Here is a 21991-nt window from a genome sequence, read left to right as displayed (position 1 = left end):
CTGGATTTATTTATAAGTTAAACTATGCTGCACTTGACCATAGCACCAACTAAATATATTAGTAAAATTCATTTTTGAATAGTAATTGATCTAATAATAATAATAACACCCTGTTCTTCGACACTACTTTAGCCGTACTTTTCCGCGAACGAACAATATTTTCCTCTCGCAACAAATCAGCATAAGCCAAATTTCAACGAAACGAACAGGGCCTACAGAAAATTCATCTTAATAAAAAATTAGTTAGGCTTAGCATTGTCTTATATAGGACCAACCTAAAACTAGCTATGTTTTGGAATGATGAAGTACTATATATTATGTTTAAAGTTCCTCTAAAATGTTATCTTATTATCATATAACAAAATATTAGCGGTTTAGTTGCACACAAGCATGAAAAAGATATCAGTAGAACATGTAAATAATGCATGGTCGAGCATGGGTGCGCCACATCACCGGAGCCTTCACCGTGCCGGTGATCGCCGGATTCATGACGGTCTGGCGATTACTGCAGGACGTGCAGCTTGTGCCGGGTTCGCCGGACATCTTTTGCTGGAGGTTCACGACGGACAGAACCTACTCGTCGGCATCGGCCTATGGGGCCATGTTCCTCGGGTCCTCGAGACCACTGGGCGCAAAGAAAATATGGAAGACGGCGGCGGCGGCGTGGGTGCGATTCTTCTTCTGGCTGGTCATGCACGGCAGGTGCTGGACGGCGGAGCGACGTCATCGGCATGGACTTCATGATTCGAATGCATGCATCATCTGTGATCAGATGCCGGAAACAATGGACCACCTCATTCTTGGTTGTCCCTTCAGCAAGGAAGTTTGGAGCATTCTGCTGGCTAAGCTTCAGCTGCAGGAAGTCCTGATCGTTCAGGAGGAGAGAGTGTTGGAATGGTGGCTGAGAACTAGGAAGCTGCTGCACAAGCAATTGCGCAAGGGCTTCGATTCCCTCTTCTTCCTCGTCGGGTGGAGCATTCGGAAGGAACGGAATGCTAGGACTTTCAATGGCACTTCCGCTGCACCAAGTCGTTTGGCGCTGTTAATTCAGGAGGAGGCGAATGAGTGGTGCCTAGCGGGATACAGGCATCTGCTACCGCTGCTGGCGCTTATGTGATGTTGTCGTACTCCCTAGGTCGCAGCGTATTTTCCCTGTAATCACAATCGCGTGGTGCCCAGTGGCCGTGTGGCTTCAGTAATCCTTTGATTACTGCTGCGGAACATTTGTATTTTAAGTTTTCCTACCCCTGCTTAATGAATGTCGTGCAAAGAGCACGTTCGACTTTTTTTTTGTAAATAATGCATGCAAATAATAGTTGATCCTCAACGTGTAAGAACTAAGAAAATCCTTTTGCGGCGAGCGCTGCTGTTGACGACCAAAATTGACTGAGGCATGAAAGGTACTTTGTTGTGGTGATGTTTCTGGCAATAAAACACTCATCAAAATATATTGGAACCTCGCATTGAAGCCTAGGAGGCAAAAAAGGACAAGGAAGACTAGCGCCCGGTCAGCAGAACCGGCCAAACCGATTTCTCTGCTCAGCCAACTAGCCAGGCTTGCGCAGCCCTGACAAAAACGGCCCCTGCGTGCCCTACTGAAGCCAGCCTCCTCTAGCCCGACGAAACCTTTCCCTGTTCGAGTCCTCATCGATTACTTTTCAAATCGCCTTTTGACCTATTTTGGCGTAGAAAACGTGAAGATTACGATTTAGACTTAGCTTCCTATTGAGATAAGACCACCTTCTTTATATATTAGAAGATCATGGTTGATTAAGAAATCCAACATTCAATCGACTTTTTACATCTACTATAACCTTTTTTGCCTTTTTTTTCCAATCTCTTGTTGTTCGTTGTAACTCTCCGCGAGATCCCACGGCGTTTTAGGTGGCCTTACCGACCTTATGACAACCTCAGGTGTGTATTTCCCCAACGAGTCCTCCTGGGAGGTGTTGCCGAGTCCTTGTGGTGAAGGACGGGCTCTAAATCGGTCTAACCGATCTCTAGATAGGTTTCGCTAATCTTAGTGTTTGCTTGCTGCATGTGATAGGTCGTAATTTTACTAGTCTTATCTTACCCTAATATTTAAGCCACAGAGAGTTTCTTGGTTTCGGTCCGTTTTCAATTTTTGGTTTCTTTTCGAATGTCTCAGACGTTGACTAATATGAATCCAGGTGCAATGCCCTCAGGAGATATGTGTGACAGCTTGTGTGGCCTTGAGCCCTATTTGAATGACAGATTTGCTCGTTTACTGCAAAGGCCTAAGGCGCATGTGTATTGCTAGCTTGCTGCAAAAATTACAAATAAGTTGCAATGAAATTAGACAATTTTATATTTTACTTAAACGAAGGAATAATATATTATAAAATAATGTTAGTGGATGGCAATGAAATTAGACTATTTATAATTTACTTAAATGAAGGAATAATATGCTCACGATACTTGTGAAAAAATTGGCATGTTTGGGTCATGACATTAAGCGTGATGTTCGCAACGTTCTGTTTCTAGCCAATTATGAATATTACATGAGTTTTCATGAAACATGAATAATTAGAATATGATTCAAGTTTAATCCAACCACATAACTCCCCAATGCGTTAAAATCACATCTCTACTTTTATACGTGCGCCTTACAAGGGGAACGTAAAATACGACCATGGTAAGAACCATTAGGCCTCTGTAGCTGTGTAGCAATGCCTCATCATTGTTCTATGTTAAGAATCATTAGGCCTCTATCACCACTTGCCATCGTTTTGTGATATAGAAGCACCACACAAAAACACGAAATCATATTACAAAATAAAAGTTATTTAACTGGGATTATTTGAACAAAAAAGAATATAACAAAGTCCACTACAACAGATAAGGTATAATTTCCTTTCCCCCAATTCAAGGCAGCAGATGTTTTTCTTTGTCATGATCAATGACAATGCAATTTATATTGCATTGAAACACATAAGGGATCAAGCAGTAGCATCACATGGAGAACACGAAAATTCGGTTAAGAAATCACACCTCCATGCGCTAGATAGATAGATGACAAGTATGACAACGTCACACACAGAACATGCACTAAGGTCGAAGAAATCAAGTATTCACCTTCGACTTGCACTATCATAGTATCATCCCATCTCCTAATCTAACTATGATCTGTTGGCTTATTCTTTGAACTTGTTATTTTAGTTATTAATCAGCATGTAGCTGATTTATGTGACTAAATTGAATGAATAAGCACTGAACTATGTATGTTAGATAGAGAGTAGAGAGTAGAGACTGCCATACTTGGTAAAATATTAGCAGATGTCCTCCCTGCATGCAGCATGCGTGCATGTCCTCAGTCCCTTAACAGAAAGAGAAGGAAGAAAACTGAATGCGTGCGTGCATCATCAGTGCATGTCCTCCCTGCATGCAAGGTGATTGTGAATTTCCTTTCCGGTAAATAAGCAGAAGGAAAAGGAATATCTGCGTGGAGAGAAACCAGGAGATGATGGAGTTTTGCCAGCAGAATGCTCCAGACCTCCCTGCTGTAAACACAACCCAAGACGATGTGGTCCATAGTCTCTGGCAGTTGGTCGCAGTTAACACAATTACTGGAGTCCTGAAGGCCATGACGAAACCGTCGTTCCGCGGTCCAACACCTCCTGTGCGTCACCAACCAGAAGAAGAAGCGAACCCTTGGCGGCGTCGAGGTCTTCCAAACCTCCCTTGCTCCAAGTGGTCTCGATGCTCCAATGAACATCGCCCCATAAGCAGAAGCCGAAGAGTAGCCTCCATCCGGCGTGAACCGCCACCGTAACACATTAGGTGTTCCCAGTGAGAGCTGAACTCGCTGCCACACAAGCATGAACTCATTGATGACCTAAACCGTGTATGCTCCGACGATGTGGCGCACCCAGGCATTACCCGGGAGTGCATCGCTGACAAGCGCCCTCCGTCATCTTGCAGATACCACCTGATAGAGCGCAGGTGCCAACGACTGAATGCTTGTGCCATCAATCCAGTTGTCCGTCCAGAAGAAAGTTGATTCTCCGGACCCAAGGATGGACACTGTTGCTGCCTTGAAAACTGCAGTAACCATCTTCTCTTTGTTCTTATGCAGGCAGGTCTAGTTCTGGTTCTGATCAACCCGACATTTCCACTCCCAGCGAGCCCTCAGTGCGACCCCGGCGTGTCGTAGATCAATCACGCCCAGCCCACCAAGTTCACGTGGTTTTCCAGGCCACCTTGCACTTTCCTGCAGTAACCGTCTGCTCACCACACCAAATGAAAGCGCGTCGCCGCTTATCAATTTGCTCGATCGCCCACTGCGAGAGACACAGCGCTATAGACATGTGTATTGGGATTGCCGAGAGCGTGGCCCTGACCAATGCCGTCCTTCCAGCCATGTTCAGCAATCTTCCCTTCCACTGCGGTATCCTAGAAGCGACCGAGTCCACCGATCTTTGTTCATCTCCCTTTCTTAGCTTGAAGATTGATAGAGGAATCCCCAGGTAGCGACATGGGAAGGTCTTGACCTTGCACGACAAAGTATCACACACTAGTTCTAACTCCTGCTCAAAGCAACTGATTGGAGTAGCTACGCTCTTATCCAAGTTGGAGAACAGACCAGATGCCAGGCCAAAGAGCTCCACCGCCCCTTTCAGGACCAGCAGATCATCCAATCTGGGGGTGACAACCATGACGACGTCGTCAGCGTACAAGCTGACCCTGAACGGCAGCGCTGCGACACCCAAGGGTGAAAGGAAACCCTGAGCATCTAACCAGCAGACAAGATGGTTGAGGACCTCCATGACAAGCACGAAAAGCATTGGTGATAACGGATCTCCCTGACGCAACCCCCTATCATGACATATTCTTCTCCTCGGCCTACCATTGGACAGTATGCTGGAGATCTAATCCCTGCAATGTTGGCTGAAACCCAAGTGCGCCAACACCTCGAGCAAGAAGCTCCATGCGACGGAGTCAAAAGCCTTGGCAATATCAATCTTGAGAAGGACACAAGGAACGCGCTTGTCATGGATCGCCTTGCAAGACAGGCGCACCGTTTGGAAGTTGTCGTGTATGCAGCGGCCTCTGATGAAAGCCGTTTGGTTTGGCCGAACCAAGCTATCCAGCACCGTTCCCAGTCTTCTTGCTAGGCATTTTGTGATCAGCTTGCCAAAACTATGAATGATACTAATGGGGCGATAGTCTCTGATCTCCTCAGGCTGCTCATTCTTCCTCAGCAGGATCATGTAAGCATCGTTAAGCAAGTTGAGGCTTCTAGTGTCGCGAGCCCAAAACGCGTTGCCAGGCCTTCTTGTAGAAGCTGCCTGTGAATCCATCGGGCCCTGGCGCCTTGTCGTTCGGCATTTCGGAGATCACCGCCCAAATCTCGGCCTCAGTAAAGTACACCTCCAGGTTGGAAAGGTCCACCGAGGGCAGCCCAATAAGACCAAGGTCGAATCTCCGAGAGCGAACAAAGATGGTGCCCAGGACTTGGTCATAGTATTGGTACAAAGCGTCAGCCATTGCCTCCTCACTAACAATCTCAGTGCCTTGGACATGGAGAGACCGAATAAAGTTTTTGCGCTTTCTGTGGCAAGCCATGAGGTGGAAGAACTTGGTGTTTGCATCGCCCTCGGCTAGAAACAGCAATCTTGAGCGTTGTCTGGCCATCGTGCGCAACAAGGATGCCAAACCGAGCACACGGACTTTCAGCGACTTACGCAGTTGCGACTCAGGCACTGTAAGCGACCTGGATTCCTGAGCCACTTCCATACGTAAGATTACCTCCCGGGCCAAGGCTAACTGCATCCGCACACTGCCGATCTTCTTATCGCTCCAGTTCCTCAGCGCCCTTGCCACATTCCTGAGTTTGTAGTCCTGGACACGGAATTGTTTATGGTTGCAGTTCCTTTATTTGTGATGAGGGGTGATTAAATTAGTTGACTGTCGACATGGCATTAGTTGGTATTGTTAGACTTAATTCTGTATGGTACACAATAATCAATTTGTGCTGCTGCTACAAAAACTCACCTTTTTAAAGAACTGATTTTCAAGCAATTAACAATGGGTGGACACCTAGGTGATACTAATTTCATATCTGCTAGAGTGATGTGTGTACACATGTTACATTGCTTGTTTCTGAATTACAAAGCATTACAGTAACTTCTTGGCCAAAAAAGGCATTACAGTAACATATATGATCCATTTTCCTACCTCTACATGGAAGAATACTTTTTGATAAACATAAACTTAAAAAACACACCAACTGGATTTGTTCTCCCCTACCACAGTTGAGATGCATTGCATGATCACCGAACACCCCCATCCACTCTCTCTCTCTCTCAACATCTGCACATCTCCCTTTTCCATAGTGGCCACAGCTGAGATATGTTCTGCGTGATGGTTGAACCATCTCATGGTGGTCATGTCATCTTTGTGCTTTTGTTTATCATCAAGATCTGGCTGAGATAATTTCAAGAGTTTGAGGACAAGTCGGCTGCCATTAACCGCACCACTGGTGTTGGAAAACAACTGAGAGATATGCTGAAGGTCTGGTGCCGCTGTTTGAACAAGCTATTGGTCGGAAGCCTCGAATATAAAGAAATAATCGAAGCAGATAAGGAGCTGGTAATTAATCCGTGCAGGCTCCAGTAGTTTCAATTGCATTTGTACACATTGATAATATTCATCACCATTTTCACTGTGGTCTTTGCAGGGGATAACGTGCTTGTATGATGATCTTGTGATGGAGATGATGTGGGGAATGAAGAATCTCATGCGCAGTTTAGTGCCTCAAGAACAAAAGGTGCTGACCAAGGAGGAGCGCCTCCCAATGAGTAAAGGGCTGGAAATGATCCTGCGCCAGCATAACTTTGATGTCAAGCCAGAGACGGTGAGTTTTATCACAGCCTGTCTTTAGTTACCTTTTACCTGATGTGTCAAGTACTGATCTTTTTCTGTTGTAATTAAACAGAAGACTCACAGTTCTTTATTTTTTTTAACAAAACGGCACGAGATTATACTCAATTTCATTGAAAAGAGGAGAAGAAACAAGCCCCTAGGGGTGGAAAGAAGACTCACAGTTCTTATAGATATACATTTAGTTATTCATTTTATTGCCTATTCATTTTAGTTTTTGAGGATAGTTTTTATAAACAAGCAAATAATTATGTCTTGTTTATGGCACTGGGATAAAATATCTGTCTTGTTATTTACAAACCTGTTATGTTATCTGAAAAAGGTTGGGTCATGCCTTTGATCAAAGCCCCTTTGTATTCATCCAGGTCAACGATGATATAGTGGAAACAGCTTGCTTCTTCTATGACTGTGACTTGGTTGTAAAGAAGCATTCCAGGAGCCTTCACATGTCAGATTCAGACCTTATGGAGATATCTGGGTTCAACAGCCAGGACTATGAAGATTGCAACTGCTATGAAGAAGATAGCTTACCCAGACGAAAAAGTTGAGCACCCTCCTGAGGTGAGCCATAATACTACTTTTGCAAGTGTGTTTTCATTCATCATGCAGTCGCTATGCGTATATATGTCATATATACGAATCTCATATACTTGCCAGGTCTGAGGTTTTGTGTATCTATGTTTCTATCAGATGTTCTCAAAAGATGAGCTATCGAAGATACAGAAAGATGCAAGTAAATATAACGATAAGATCATCAAGCACAATGTCGGCATGTCGCTAAAGTCTTCGAAGAATTGGTGCGTGCCAAAAGATGTAAGGAGATTAAGCTGACGCTCATGCGGCACTTGGTTCGTGAAGCTACCTTGATGGTTGGGGAAACTGCAAACAAGAGGCTCAATCAAGCTGATGACTGAGGTCTGAGGGTTCTACAATCTACAAACAAGATGTGATGATGTAAGACTTTGTTTGGATGGAGATAATAATGGAGTAAAAACATGAATTAAGGTTTTAATTAAACGTATTGTCTACGAGACACAGAGTTATTAATTCTTTGTTATTTTGAGTACCATTGTTGATATTGTGATGGAAGCATGCAGGTCCCACATGAATTGGTGCATTTGAACCCTGCTCTCAGGATGCCTTTGGATTTCATTTTATATCCATGGTGGTCCTAACCATCTGTGCACACAAGACTTGTCGTCAGCTAAGCATCACGCCTCCTTCTCCCACACCCTTAGGGCAGCTCTGTGCGATAAGGAGGTGCGGATTGATTGAGGACACGCCTCACGGTGTATATAGAACAAAAAAAAAGTGCCCTATGCAAGAATATTAAAGACATCAGTTTTGATCCTTTTCCTACTACATCTTCATCTGAGTTAAAACTGATCAACTTCCCCTTAGACCTGACATTACACACGATAAATGTGTTGTGATGATTACCAGCTAGGCAAAGTTTTTTGAAAACCGTATGCATGGCAATCTTAGCAAAATTATGGATATCCTAATAAAAGGGAGAAAAGGAGATATGAAATTCCTATTTTTCCTAAGATGATTATGTTAGCTGATCGGCCCGGTTGCTAGCCAATTTTAATATGGGATGTTTAGGCCAATCATTCGGCTTTTTCAACAGACATATGATACGAGTAATGTATAGCTAACCAACCCAAATTGGCCAATTCAGTGATTGAAACCAATATGACCAATTTAGGGAGGTTTGGTACTACTTTACTGATAGCTATCTTTGCGTATCTATACTATAGTATAAAGAGCGTGCAACCTCAGATCTCCGATCTCTCTCACAAACCACGGTTACCGGCACAGCCAACTGCTGGATAAACAGTAACGGGGTTTTAATAAACAGTACAGGGTCCGCAGATAAACAGTAACGGGTTTTTAATAAACAGTAGCGGGTTTACAAACACTGCTTTACCGGATTTTATGAACAGTGACGGGTTACTATGAACAGTGTTTAACCCATTAACGAAGAACAACAGCCTATTTTCTTTTTTTTTACGCCTCAATACAAATCTTTTTTTCTCCACTATTGCCCGCGCATAGCGCGGGGTTCCCTGCTAGTTCATTAGGTTCTACTACACGAACCGATCCCAATTCAGTAGCACTGCATGTCTATTTTGCTCATGGTATTGTCAAATCCTCCTAAGACACATTTCCGGAGCCAACGAGCTAATTTATATTCAAATACTTCGCAAATCGACATGGCCCCGTGGATTAAGTTTTAAGCCAATTTAAGGAAGAACATTATAAATCTTTAGTGGAAAGTTTGGGGTACATTTTAAAGCAACCGAGAGTTATACTAAGACATATTCTTCATATTTTGATTACACGAAGGCTCCCGATAGTAGAAAAGTATGACTTTATAAATTCAATGGTGAAGGTAATAAAACCACAAGGGAGCACATTACCATGTTCCTTGATCAATTGGGTGAAGTTAGTACCATGGAACATATAAGAATTCATAATTTTCCGTTATCTCTTGCTGGTATTGCTTTTCCGTTACAACCTTGTTCTTCTACTGGTTCTTTGAACACAATTAGATAAAAGCTTTTATGAACATTTTCCAATGGAACCAGTGAGTTTAAATTGTCTACTTTGGTATCGGTTAAGCAAGGGTGTGACGGGCCTGTCGTTGATTTCATTAAAGGTTTAGAGATATTAAAAACTGATGTTTTAATTTGATAATTTATAAAATGATTTTGTTGATTTGTTTTTTGTTGGCTTACACACACATATTAAATAAAACGTTAGAGCACATTTGAGTTTCTCACTATTAATTAGTTGTTAAAAAAAGCTTCAGCTATTGAAAATCGAAGTAACTTCGGAGAATATCTTAAATCCCATCAATCTAATATGGGCGTGGCTAGCGCTCGGACGTCTGGACGCCCGCGCAACTCGCCCCCATCCACCTTCGCCCCGACCCTGTCCGCCTTCGCCCCACCCCACGCGCGCACTTCGTCCCGTCTCTGCACCCGCCGGTAGCCCCTGACCCCTCCTCTCTCTCCGCGTGGGCAACACTCAGGGGGCGGGATGAGCAACTGAGGACGAGCACACCTCCGCGCGCCCCCGCCGCAGCACCACCATCCACCGGCCCCTCGACGCGCTGTGCGCCTAGTCCGCTCGCCCCCGGCCGTACAACATAAAACACTTGCAACATAAAAAACATTTAAATGCAACATACATCCGAAAGTAGATGAAACATTTAGAACACGCACTTGAAACATGTGTGTGAAACACAAGAAACATCTAGATTTGCAACTTGCAATATGAAACCACTTGCTGCGATATAAGACTGAAACAACTAAAACATTTGGAACATACTGTTGCAACATATGTGTGAAACATATGCAACATCTAGATAAAAAAATGATTGCAATAGACATATGGAAAACAGATGAAACATTTTAAACAAACGCTTGCAACATATGCAACATTCCTCGATCTACTTTTACAACATCAAGATGAAATAATTGCAACATAAATCTAAAACGTCTGAAACACTTGAAACATACATATGCAACATATGGGAGGGAAGGCCAGGCCCGTCGTTTCCGGCCATCGGGGTGGGAGCCGGCGATGAGTCGTGGCGCATGAGCACCACCACACCGGGCACGCTCGTGGGTGCTCTTGGCTCGGCCAGGGAAGACCGGAGGCGCCACGACACGTGTGCCCCAGCGGCCATGGCGTGGCCAACGGCACACCCAACGGTGATGGGCGATGGACGAACGGAGAGGGAGCGAGCGACGTAGGTGACTGCCACGTAGGTGAGCGCCGCAGGGAGCGAGGGTGCGTGGTGCGGCTGGAGATGGGGGGAGGGCACGGTGTGGCAGCCCAACGAGCGTACACTGGGGAAGGGTGAACGGATGAGCAGCCAAGCCGAGCGATGCAGGTGGCTGCCACGCGGGTGAGCGGCGCAGGGAGTGAGGGCGCGCGGCGATGGGGAAAGGAAACGACACGGTAGCCTGACGACCGCGCGCTGGAGAAGGGGGCGGACGGATGAGCAGCCACGCTGCTTTGAGGCCGGATGGATAAGCACGAGGAGTGGGATGTGGGCTCGGGAGGGACAAGCGGATAAACACAACGGAATGTGGATTTGTTTTTAGTTTGGGCCGCTCCTGAGGAGCCGTGACCAGACACAGTCACGGACAGACACCCTGAAGTATTTCCGTTCTAATATACATGCTCTTGAGTATTGTTTGGATAACTCACACGATGAAACTTCAATTGTTTTACTGCTGAATTTATTTGGCTAGCACAAACTAAATAAGTTTCTTGTTTTTCCTCCAAGTCAATTCCATCTTTTGCCATCACTTGGTAAGTTGAAGCGTCATACATGTTATAAATGGTATCCTATACTTTTATAAAGCAAAACCTCACTAGCAATTTATCTTGATATATAAGGTGTCCACCTCAGCAGTCCACTATCACTTGTAATTAAAGTTCACTGGCACAAGCAATTATAATATCCACGTCAGCGAGACACATCATCCACTAACATACATTTAGTTGTCCACATCAGCGTGTCACGCTATTCACTAACATTGGTTTATAATAGTTAATCTCTTCGTAAGAATTGTATGAATAGTTACATTTCATTTCAAATCAGTAGTTCTTAAATTTCATTCCAAATCGGTAGTTCCCGCAGCAACGCGCGGGGTGTTCTTCTAGTATTTTTACTTCCCATGCAACTAATGATTATAATATCGTTCTGCAACAAGTCTAATCAATCTCTATTATAATGGACCAATCAAAACTATACTAGGTAACCCTAGAATAACGTCCCCCTGAGAGCCTCCAACCACTGTACATCCAGAGAAACGCACACGCAAAATCGTCTTCAAATTAAGGGCTAGAAAAATAACCAAACCCAATCCGATGGCTGCCGATGAAAGTTTGATGCAAGGCTTCAATCTCAGACCCCGCGCGCCTTCCACCCTCGCAGCATCAAATGCGCCGGTCAGGGTTCGAATACTTCGAACACGGAATAATCACGGAATAAAAAAACCACCGATCAGGAAGCTAGGGAGGACACAAACAGTGATCCCACCGGCGGCTATCTCGTCCTGTGGTCGGTCGCCTCCTCCAAGAGCAGGACACAAACAGTGATCTCGCCGCCGGCCGTCTCCAGGATCAGGTCGAGGTATCCCACCGGCCTCCTCCAGGATCAGGACACGAGCTCTGAACAGGACCAGCGCGAGGTCATCCCGTCGTCGGCCGTCTCCTCCCGGAACAGGACGCGAGCGCCAGTCGCCTCCTCCCGACGGCAACGCTCCATGCTCGATCTCCGCCGGACGTGATGAACCGCCGCGCTGATCGCAGGATACTAGCGTGAGGAAACCCTACTGCCTGGCCAAGGAAACGTCCTGTCTTTCTGTTTTGGTCGGTGTCTAGTACTCCCTCTGTCCCTAAATGTGTGTCGTTACGATTTTACGTGCCGATAATTTTGACTCGATTTATAGAAAATGCGTGCAACATTTCTATCTCGAAATAAATTTATTAAAAAAATAGATTTAAATATCTATCCAATGATACTAATTATGTATTAGAAATATTAATATTTTTAATATATATTTAGTCAAAGTTGTTTTTCGAAAAGCGAAAACGACATATATTGAGGGACGGAGGGAGTAATAACCAACAAATCCATCTGAAAAGGAACGATTCGCCACTGAATCAGTTTACTTTGAGTAGTCATATCAGTGTTTACTTTATCCGATATCCTTGGTTGGTAGAAGACTATTCCGACTTGAACATATCACCTTCCTTTGTTAGGGCTAGCCAAATTATGTCTTAATAGTCAGCTGAAGTCAGAGCTTAAAGTATTTTTTCTACTTACTTCGTTTTGGTCAACCATTGGTGTCTCTGCGTGCTCTAAATTACTTTATGTGTATTTTTGCACAGGTCACGTACTGCTGATGCTCCTCTCGAACGATTGAAAATCTTGCTTCCGCTGAATTGCCTGTTCAGATGAATTTTCCTAGGATCTTTTTAATGTCTCAAATCAGCAGTGTATGGTTGACTGAGCACTGCTATATATAACAAGTTAGCAACCTGTTTTGATCAGCCTGGCCTACAGTTAACAAACTATGTTACTGCTAAAAAAACTAGAAAAACATGTGCTCTGTCTGAATTCGGTTTCAGTGACTGTTTCTAGCACATCTTATAGCTTACACAAATAACATATGTTTCGTGCTTAATTTTGATGCAAGATACGCCAGCTTACACAAATAACATAATGTGAAGATCCTTGTTGGTACTTCACAATGTCTACGTCGAGAAATACACGTGATGCGTTAAGCGATATCACTAACATGGCAGGTATGCTTTTAATATGTATATATACAACACTTTCGAGGTGTCTTTCTGATTTCCTATATATGTCCAAACGCCCACTTTAGATGAGGCCTCGCGGAGTAGGGAGGAAAGAAACATGCATCAACGGATTCGTCGAGCTAAGATGTCCAGCGAACAAAGGAAAGAGATGAAGAGGAAACAACGTGAGTACCAGCGTGAGTACCGAGCACGGAAGAAGGCTGCATCCCAAAATAGTAGCACTTCCTGCGCTTTGATTGAAACAATGCTAATATCATCACCCACGGGTACCAAATCTCTTTGATACTTACATTTACACCAATAACCCTGATGATTTAATCCCATCCCATGCTCAACCATTGTGCAAGCGAAACATAGAAATGGCGCAAATGCAGACCGAGGTGAGGCCACAGACTTGCTACACAGTAATCATAGTCATGTTGGCATTGCTAACGCGACCATAACAGACATTGAACTATAGTAAAGATGAAAAGGTTCAAACATGGGTCAACAATTATTTAGACGCTGATATGGTAAGCTTGACCACAAGATCTTATATATGCTATTCTTTTGTTGATTGAAACATGTAGAAAAAAATTAGATAAAACTCTATTACTGCAGTGTTCCTTCCGATTAATATTGTGAAGTTTCACTGGTACCTAGCGGTTGTGAATGCTTCAGAAGGTGAGATACATGTTTTGGATTCTTTTGGAGAAAATATGTCAAACTAGCAAGATCTCAACTATACGGTATGGCTTAATGATTGATATATATATATATATATATATATATATATATATATATATATATATATATATATATATATATATATATATATATATATACATATATATACTATTTTTAAAAAAATCGTTAATATCTCTTTCTAAATCTTGGTGTTTGGGTCATAGCAGTTAATAGGAATAGATAGACTAATAAAAAGTTCAGCGGAGCATACACAGCTGAACCAAAAATATAGATAAAGGGTATCGAAGTGGCATCTTGACCAAAAATATATAAGATCATAAAAAAAGTGCAAACCGATGGGTAAAAAATCATCTAACTTGTCGTGTATATGCCATTGACGTACCAGCAACATCTATATCACTCATATTTTTATTTTTTTCAATATTGCACAGTGTAAGTTGTGGTTTATAGATGATTAATTTTATGGAGTATTGGACTAGAACTACTTTTATCTGACCATGTAACTCAGATAATTTCATAGGAATATTTCTAAATATAGTCATTTTTTGGGCTGGTTAATATATCAGGACATCCTCATATTTTCAAGACCCTATAAGTAACTTTAGGGTCAAGCTACCTGCGATCTTGTATAACTCCCCGTTAAACATAGCGAGAGGGTTACATAGTAGAGAATATCTAATTTACTGTCGGGGTACAATAACATGGACAAACAAGAAAGACCTATTGCCTGCAATTTGCGCAAACATCCATTTGATGGCCGATGCTGAACCTTTGGAGTAAGTCATTCTAAAGAAAATTATTTTGTTCTAATTTAGATATTTCCATTATCCGTGCTAGAATAAGCAATTTGTTCCTTGTCCATGTTTTTTAGCAAAAAGTGGGTCTGAAGCACACAACCATACCTAATTTCTTTAAGTCTCAGAAAAAATTAGAGATATTTTAGATGAGAATAGAGAGATGGATCATGATTGCTTTAATATGGCTGTTCGGATGGCTGCGTGGAACGAACCCTTGTTGTTCAAGAAACAAAAATACCACTTCATGTACCTCCAGTTTGCTATAAGTTGATCTAATTCTTAATCGTATAATTCATCAAATAATTATAATATCTATAATTGTATAATTAATCAATTTATAAATTTTGCAAATCAATCTTCCATAACTCAGTTTGGACGAGATCCGCGATGTTGTGATAAGCTAGACCACAAGAAACTAGCAAAAGTGCTTGAGTGCTGGCCTGACGGGAGTACAAAATTAAAGATTGTAGCAATATAAGATATGTTCTCTGTACTCCTTTATATTTTGTACTATATTTTATTTAGCATGTGTGTATGTTTTTAGATTCTACTGCCATATTATTGAGATGGACTATATACTTTATTCATAATAGACATGCAAAATAAAATTGAGCACATTATGGACCCACTCCTAGATGATGTATGTTACAAGGGTTATGATCAAAGCATGCCATATATAGCTATATTTCACACTATTACTAAAAGGTTCAGGCTCGCCATGAAACTGACAAATTCTAAGTGGAACGTCAATATTTATTACTGGAAGCGAGAATTCCCTACATGCGTTCCAAAAGTTCTAAAAAATAAAGACCGGTAATCACTTATAACATGTTTCATCTTTCTTATCACAAAATAGTTATTTGATTTATGTACAACAAATAAACAAATGCTTTTCTCCAGAAAATTTGGAGGCTTCCTTGTATACTATTTCATGAAGTCATGGGATGGTGTAAGATTGCCACAAATCAACACTGTAAGCATATATTCTCTAACTATATTCCGTACACTACATAGGAAATTAATAACTTCACTTATTATCTGCCATGCATAGCTATCAACTTCATTGAGGATGGGATTATTGTCGGACGTTCTAAAGAGCTGTGCAAACGAATGTTTTGACAGCTTTCGTGAAGATCTCCATGTCATGATTAAGGACTTAGACAGAATGTAACTTAGATGTTAATATGAGAAATAACTTTACTACGTTTTCTTATGCAAAAGTGTTTTCCGGATTGTATACATGCTCAAATATAATTGTGTAAAAGTTAAATTATGAAAAAAAACATTGGTTGTTTTCATGTGCATCTCTAAGATAAAACCGTGGCGTTAGCATGAGCATTATACTCATCGTTATAAATGACGATTAAGTCTATCATGATACAAATTGATAAATTGTCCTTTTCTGTTAGTACCTTTTGTGTTCCTTTTCTTTTTCCGTTCTTCTCAGGGAAATGTTGACGCAAAAATTTCGTGCTGATCTTGTATAGTCGCCGATCAACATCTTGTCCCACAGCCAAATGCTGATGCAAAAATCGTCGCGTTTCAAATTTCAAATCTCGATCTTGTATAGTCGCCGATCAACATCTTTTTGTCCTTCTCATTTTCCGTTTTCTCAGGGGGTCTCTGGTGCCGTCCGCCCACACGCGCCCACGGAGCAACCCGAGTGCTGCCAAACCGGACCGCGTCGGGCCACCCTGTTCCGCCCAGAGGCCCGTTTCACTCACTGCTCCACGCGCCCGCCCCGAGAGCACCCGATCCACCACCGCGGCCGGGATGAGCACCGCCTCCGGCGACGGCGCGGACGCCGGCGGCGACGGGGTCTCCTCTGCGGCGGCCGCTGCGTCGGCGCCCGCCGGGAGGCGGATCCCGCCCGCCTCGTCCATGCCGTGGGTCCGCAACCTCCGCCGCTTCGTCGGCACGGGCGCCGGCCTCGGATCCGAGGCCCTCATGGGTCAGTGCCTCTATTCGAGGTGGTGGTGGTTAGGTGCTAGGACTAGGGTTTACATCCGCCCCAGTTTGAAATGCGCGTGGTAGGAGGATGGGATCTGTGCACCATAGGATTTATGGTGATGTAATGCAGCCACACGGGTACCTGGAAAAGTTGGATGCTGATTTGCAGCTGTTGATTTTGGTGACGATTCATTGGGGGAAGAGAATGGTGCTCTCTGAAGAGGTAGTGACGTTTAGGGAGGCTATAGATTTTGGATGTGTGCTGTTTGAGTTTGCACCTATACTCAGTAATTCGATGATATGGGGATACCTGTAATCAGGACAGTGGGCTGAGTGCTAGTACTCTGTCACTGCACCTGTACGAAGAACTAGCACCCTTTTTCTTTTGTAGTTTATCACAATTAGTGAATTAAAGTAGTTTGGTAGTTCCTTGCTCACGGGTGCAGGAAAGTGATACAAAAAAACTAGCATGTTCTCTTTGGAAACAAGCTTAAAATAAAATGGTACATTAGACTCTGGTGGTTCTTTTGTTGTCAACATATACATTTCGCACTACACTCATGATTTGTTCTATACGCACAATTTGCAGAACTGGAGACTAAAAGGATATTGCTTGAGATTTTCAAGGAGCGCCAGCGGAAGAGTGCTGAAGCTGGATCCATCCCAAGTTTTTACAAGAAGGTGCATGATTCAGTTTGCTGACTGTTCTTGTCCTTTTATATTTGTACTCTTAAGATGAAACTTACAGCTTAACTAAAACACAACAGTTGGAGCTCTAGCTACCTCAATAGAGGGTAGAAATTTCTTTTGGGTTCCCTCAGTAATTACACTTGGTTCTATTTTGTAGAATCTAACACCTTAGTTGTGGATACTAAACTAGTCTCCATCTTGTGTCCAGAAACCTGAAGAAGGATCCATTAGCTCTAGAGTTCAGAGGTTGGCCAAGTACAGGTTTCTAAAGGTAACATCAGCTAGTGACATGCTAAGCTTTATTTCGTTGGTATTTTCCTTTTCATGATTTGTGCCTTATGGGAGCTTTTCAAAACCAATTACAGAAACAATCAGAGCTGCTGCTGAATGCTGATGATCTTGATGCCATGTGGGTTTGTCTCAGAGAAAATTGTGTTATTGACGACGCTACTGGTGCTGAAAAGGTATGATTCTTTTTTGATACAGGTATGTTGCATCGCATCCATTTGTAAACCCTTAGCTCTTGTTGCATGTTTGAATATCGGCATACTAGTTTTGTTCTGGCCTCACCAGCTCACCGCTAACAGCTACATGTGTGATCTCCATTTATGTTTGTTTAGCTGTTTATGTAGCACTGTTTTTATTATTATATCTCCCTTTCTTACTTCTTTCTGGAATACTGCAGATGAATTATGAAGATTTCTGCCATATTGCCACAGTCTGCACGGAGCAGATTGGTCAGAAATGCAAACGTTTCTTCAGCCCTTCAAACTTCATGAAGTTTGAGAAGGATGATTCTGGGAGGATTGCTATCCTACCATTTTATCTTTATGTTATGCGAACAGTGAGTTATTTTTATTCAAGAAAGAGTAGTTATTAGTTAAAATTGCTAGCTAGTTTTGTCCCACTTGCTTCATTTTTATCTAATAAATTGTGGGTTCGTTAAAACCCACATTGTCAGCGATTCCATTCTATATTCGGATCTGAAGAATTTTGCTCCATTACTTATTCTGTTTCGTAAGTTTGTCTAAATAACTGTCAGGCTAGACCTTAGAATCTAATTGCGCAAATTATGGTGCTATATACTGATCATTTGCTTACTGGTGCTTCTTCAGGTTTCTCTTACTCAAGCAAGAATTGATATGAGTGAGCTTGATGAGGATTCTGATGGTTTCCTTCAGCCTCATGTAAGGACACCCAGGACATGTCGATGATACTTTGCGCCTTAGAAGTGTTTTTTATGCCCTAATTGTTCTTGTAGGAAATGGATGCATGTATAAGAGGACTCACTCATTTATTTTCATAGGAAATGGAAGCATATATTAGAGGACTCATCCCCAATTTGGCACAATTGCGTGACATGCCCACTGCATTTGTTCAGATGTACTGCCGCATAGCTGCACGCAAGTTCTTTTTCTTCTGCGATCCACACAGACGGGGTATAAAAAAAAGAACTAGACTTATACAGTGGATTTATATCCAAAACAACATTCTGAGATTAATTGCCTATGCTGCATTATACTGTTTATGCTTGCAGGGAAAGCATGCATAAAGAAAGTGTTGCTGAGTAATTGTCTTCAGGAGCTAATGGAACTGCATCAGGTACTTTTTAAATATATTTTTGCACTGTTCAATGTGGTGAACTTGAGAATCTTGGTATTTCTATAGTGTAATGTTGCTGCATACTCGAGTTGCACAAGGTTTTGGGGATTTGTCCATTTTGATGATTATAATCACTTGTATTTTCAGGAGAGTGAGGAAGAGGTAACCGATACTGAGCAGGCAGAAAATTGGTTTTCCTTAACTTCAGCTCAGCGCATATGTGGTATGTCGGCTGGAATTCTCGTAAATAGTTGTTTTGCCCTGTGGATTTGAAATGTATCATCTACCTACCATTCTAATGTGGTGTATGGTCTGTGTTTGATTTTTACCTCATGCCTGTACAGACATGTTTCTTGCACTGGATAAGGATACGAATGGTACACTGAGCAAACAAGAGCTCAAGGAATATGCAGATGGCACATTGACTGAGATTTTCATTGAAAGAGGTTAAACTCTACCACTGACATTTTTATACTTATGTTGCTGTCCCAAAACTAGTGTCTCTAGGCATAGCTCATGAACTGTCTTTGAGAGTTTGTTCGTGAATACATAACAACAATGTGGTTGTGTTTTTCAGTTTTTGATGAGCATGTCCGCCGGAGCAAAGTTGGAGTTGTAAACAGTCGTGAGATGGACTTTGAAAGCTTTCTTGATTTTGTTTTGGCTCTAGAAAACAAAGATACCCCTGAAGGCTTGACATATTTATTTAGATGCCTTGATCTTAATGGAAGGGGATTCCTTACAACTGCAGATATCCATACTCTATTTAGGTATGTAATTATGTATGCACTAATTTACACTGTATTGTTAATTTGTTATTGGATTCTTATGGCTGTTTCTAGTCTGATGATAGATCTACTTGTTCATAGTCATGGACATGCGGATGCAGGCCCCCCACCTTTTTTTTTTCTTCTGATGGCCTCTTTAAAGTGTTTTAGCATACCATTTCAAACTTAAATTTGAAAATTGATACCCTTGTGATCAATCTATTTGGCTTGAAAGCAGTACCGAATGAACTTTGGTTTGACTTGCTCCATTGCGATGCTCTACTTTGTTATTTGTATTTTTGTGGAAATCTACCTGCCTAATAATAAAAGAGGGGAAAAAGGACTGACTCTTAAACTACATGAGGTTGGCTTGAAACTTACTTTCGTCGACTCAGTTGCATTACCTATTTCTGTTATTTCAAGCTGCCTAGAGGCAGCCTGTCATCATTATGGATTTACTTGTATAACAATAAAAAAAATATTGAAATTTGTGTTCAATAGTACTGTGAAGTACAAAGCTTTGGGTTCTGTTCAATTCTTATTTTGGGAAGCACCTGTACTCTGGAAGAAAAGAAAGGAGGCTGTTAGAGTTAACATTCCTACCTGATGCCATCTTCCTAGATTGAATCTGTCATTTTTTGTGCTTGCTGAACTTTTAGTCTGTTCTGCTGGCCTTAACAGGCAGTATATCAGTTGCTTCAATAGTTAATCTCTAGCCACCAGATACTGTTTTGTACTTCTGTTTTTCTCCTTTTGCACGCACAGCTACAAGGCATCCTCAATTTTATTCTCTTTTTAATTTAATTTTAGTCACCAGTAATTTAATTTTACTAACACCCTTTCCCAGACCCCGCACAGCGCGGGAGCTCTCTGCACTGGGTACGCCCTTTAGTCACCAGTTGCAAATTGCAATGTTGTTAGGCAACACGTGGGATGTGACTGACAAGTATTATCCCAGAAGGCTTGAACAGGGGCTGTTCGGTTGCTGTTTAGCTTTTATGCAATCTAACTAGCTAAATGTGTATTTACTAAATCCAGTAATATTTTACTGTGATTCGTTGATTAAAAATAGTTTCAACTAATAGCTGATACTAGAAAATGCTCAATACAACAAGTTAGTCAACTAAGATATTTGATCTCATTTTCTGATACTTTCTTATTTCTCAATAGTCTTCAAAATATGTTTTCAAGTAGTGCTCTAAATTCTTACAACACTATGCTAGCGGAGTCTTATGTATTGAACTTATCCTATGATGTGCCCCATGACATCAGTAATATGACCATTCATGTTTCTCATGCAACCCTTTCCATGTTTACAGAGACGTACACCAGAAATGGATTGAGGGCGGGAACTATGAGCTTTGCATAGAAGATGTGAGGGATGAAATCTGGGACATGGTGAAGCCCGCAGATCCTCTCAGGATCTCGCTGTCAGATCTTCTTTCTTGCAAGCAAGGCGGGACTATCGCCAGCATGCTTATAGATGTGCGTGGCTTCTGGGCCCATGACAACAGGGAGAACCTTCTCCAGGAAGAGGAAGAGCAAGTGGAAGAGGCATGAGTTCTGTTCTCCAGCTGCCAAGTAACCGTATCCGATGCCTCAAATCGCAACATTCTTGGAACTGCCTGTACCGCGGTATCAGTCACTGTAGCTTAGCTAGTGTATTAGATCTGTCGCCACCTGTTTTCCTGAAGCTTTTGTTGTGAGTGTGCCACATTGGTCTTTGGAACTTGTTGAGGCTAGCGTGGTTTGGCCATATTGACATCTGAACACTACAGCCTTGGCAGCCTGTATGTACATCTAGATTGCACGAAGCGCGCAATCCTGACTACGGCATTACGCCTGTAAGCCTATATGTAATACATTGTGTTCAGTTCGTACATGGCTTGTGGATTGTTACTTGATTGCCTGGTTTTTTGCCATTTTTGCTGCATCGCAGAAGCTTCTTCTCGATCAGTGGTGAAGCTCTAGCCTGTTAACCGTCTGTGATCTTGAAAGCTCGACTTCCATCCATTGTCCAATTTTTTTTGCTTGGTCATTATTGTTTCGTTGCTGCTTCCAAGTATGTTATTTTAATATTATTATTAAAACTAAAACTAAAATTGCTATGCTTCTCTCTGAGAAGGATTTTATACTCCGTTGTTCTGTGCGAGACGGGGAGAAATAGAAACAAGAAAACTGTTGGGCCTAAATTGGCCCAGAAATAGCACGAGTCCAGTTACTGTTCCATGGCTTTCAAATCCCCTC

The 21991-nt window shown here is 42.3% G+C and overlaps 2 protein-coding genes and 1 non-coding gene across 3 annotated transcripts; 2 read left to right on the top strand and 1 right to left on the bottom strand.

The window, feature by feature from the left end:
- Positions 1-4199: 4199 nt before the first annotated feature.
- LOC136510204 (uncharacterized) lies at positions 4200-4787 on the bottom strand. The gene has a single exon (XM_066504744.1). It carries the CDS (start codon positions 4785-4787, stop codon positions 4200-4202), a length of 588 nt encoding a protein of 195 aa, XP_066360841.1.
- An 11595-nt stretch (positions 4788-16382) lies between these two features.
- LOC136512268 (probable serine/threonine-protein phosphatase 2A regulatory subunit B'' subunit TON2) lies at positions 16383-21643 on the top strand. Its single transcript, XM_066506239.1, has 12 exons — positions 16383-16686; positions 17275-17366; positions 17584-17646; positions 17741-17839; positions 18061-18219; positions 18491-18562; positions 18682-18814; positions 18913-18977; positions 19125-19200; positions 19322-19423; positions 19555-19747; positions 21064-21643. Exons 1-12 carry the CDS (start codon positions 16509-16511, stop codon positions 21302-21304), a joined length of 1473 nt encoding a protein of 490 aa, XP_066362336.1. The 5' UTR covers positions 16383-16508; the 3' UTR covers positions 21305-21643.
- Positions 20319-20438, top strand: LOC136514661 (small nucleolar RNA snoR104). The gene has a single exon (XR_010773803.1). It is a non-coding gene; the product is annotated as a small nucleolar RNA snoR104 (small nucleolar RNA).
- Positions 21644-21991: the final 348 nt, after the last annotated feature.

The sequence above is a fragment of the Miscanthus floridulus genome, chromosome 16, assembly GCF_019320115.1.
Source record: "Miscanthus floridulus cultivar M001 chromosome 16, ASM1932011v1, whole genome shotgun sequence".
NCBI lineage: Eukaryota > Viridiplantae > Streptophyta > Magnoliopsida > Poales > Poaceae > Miscanthus > Miscanthus floridulus.
This window is presented reverse-complemented; position numbering and strand designations above follow the sequence as displayed.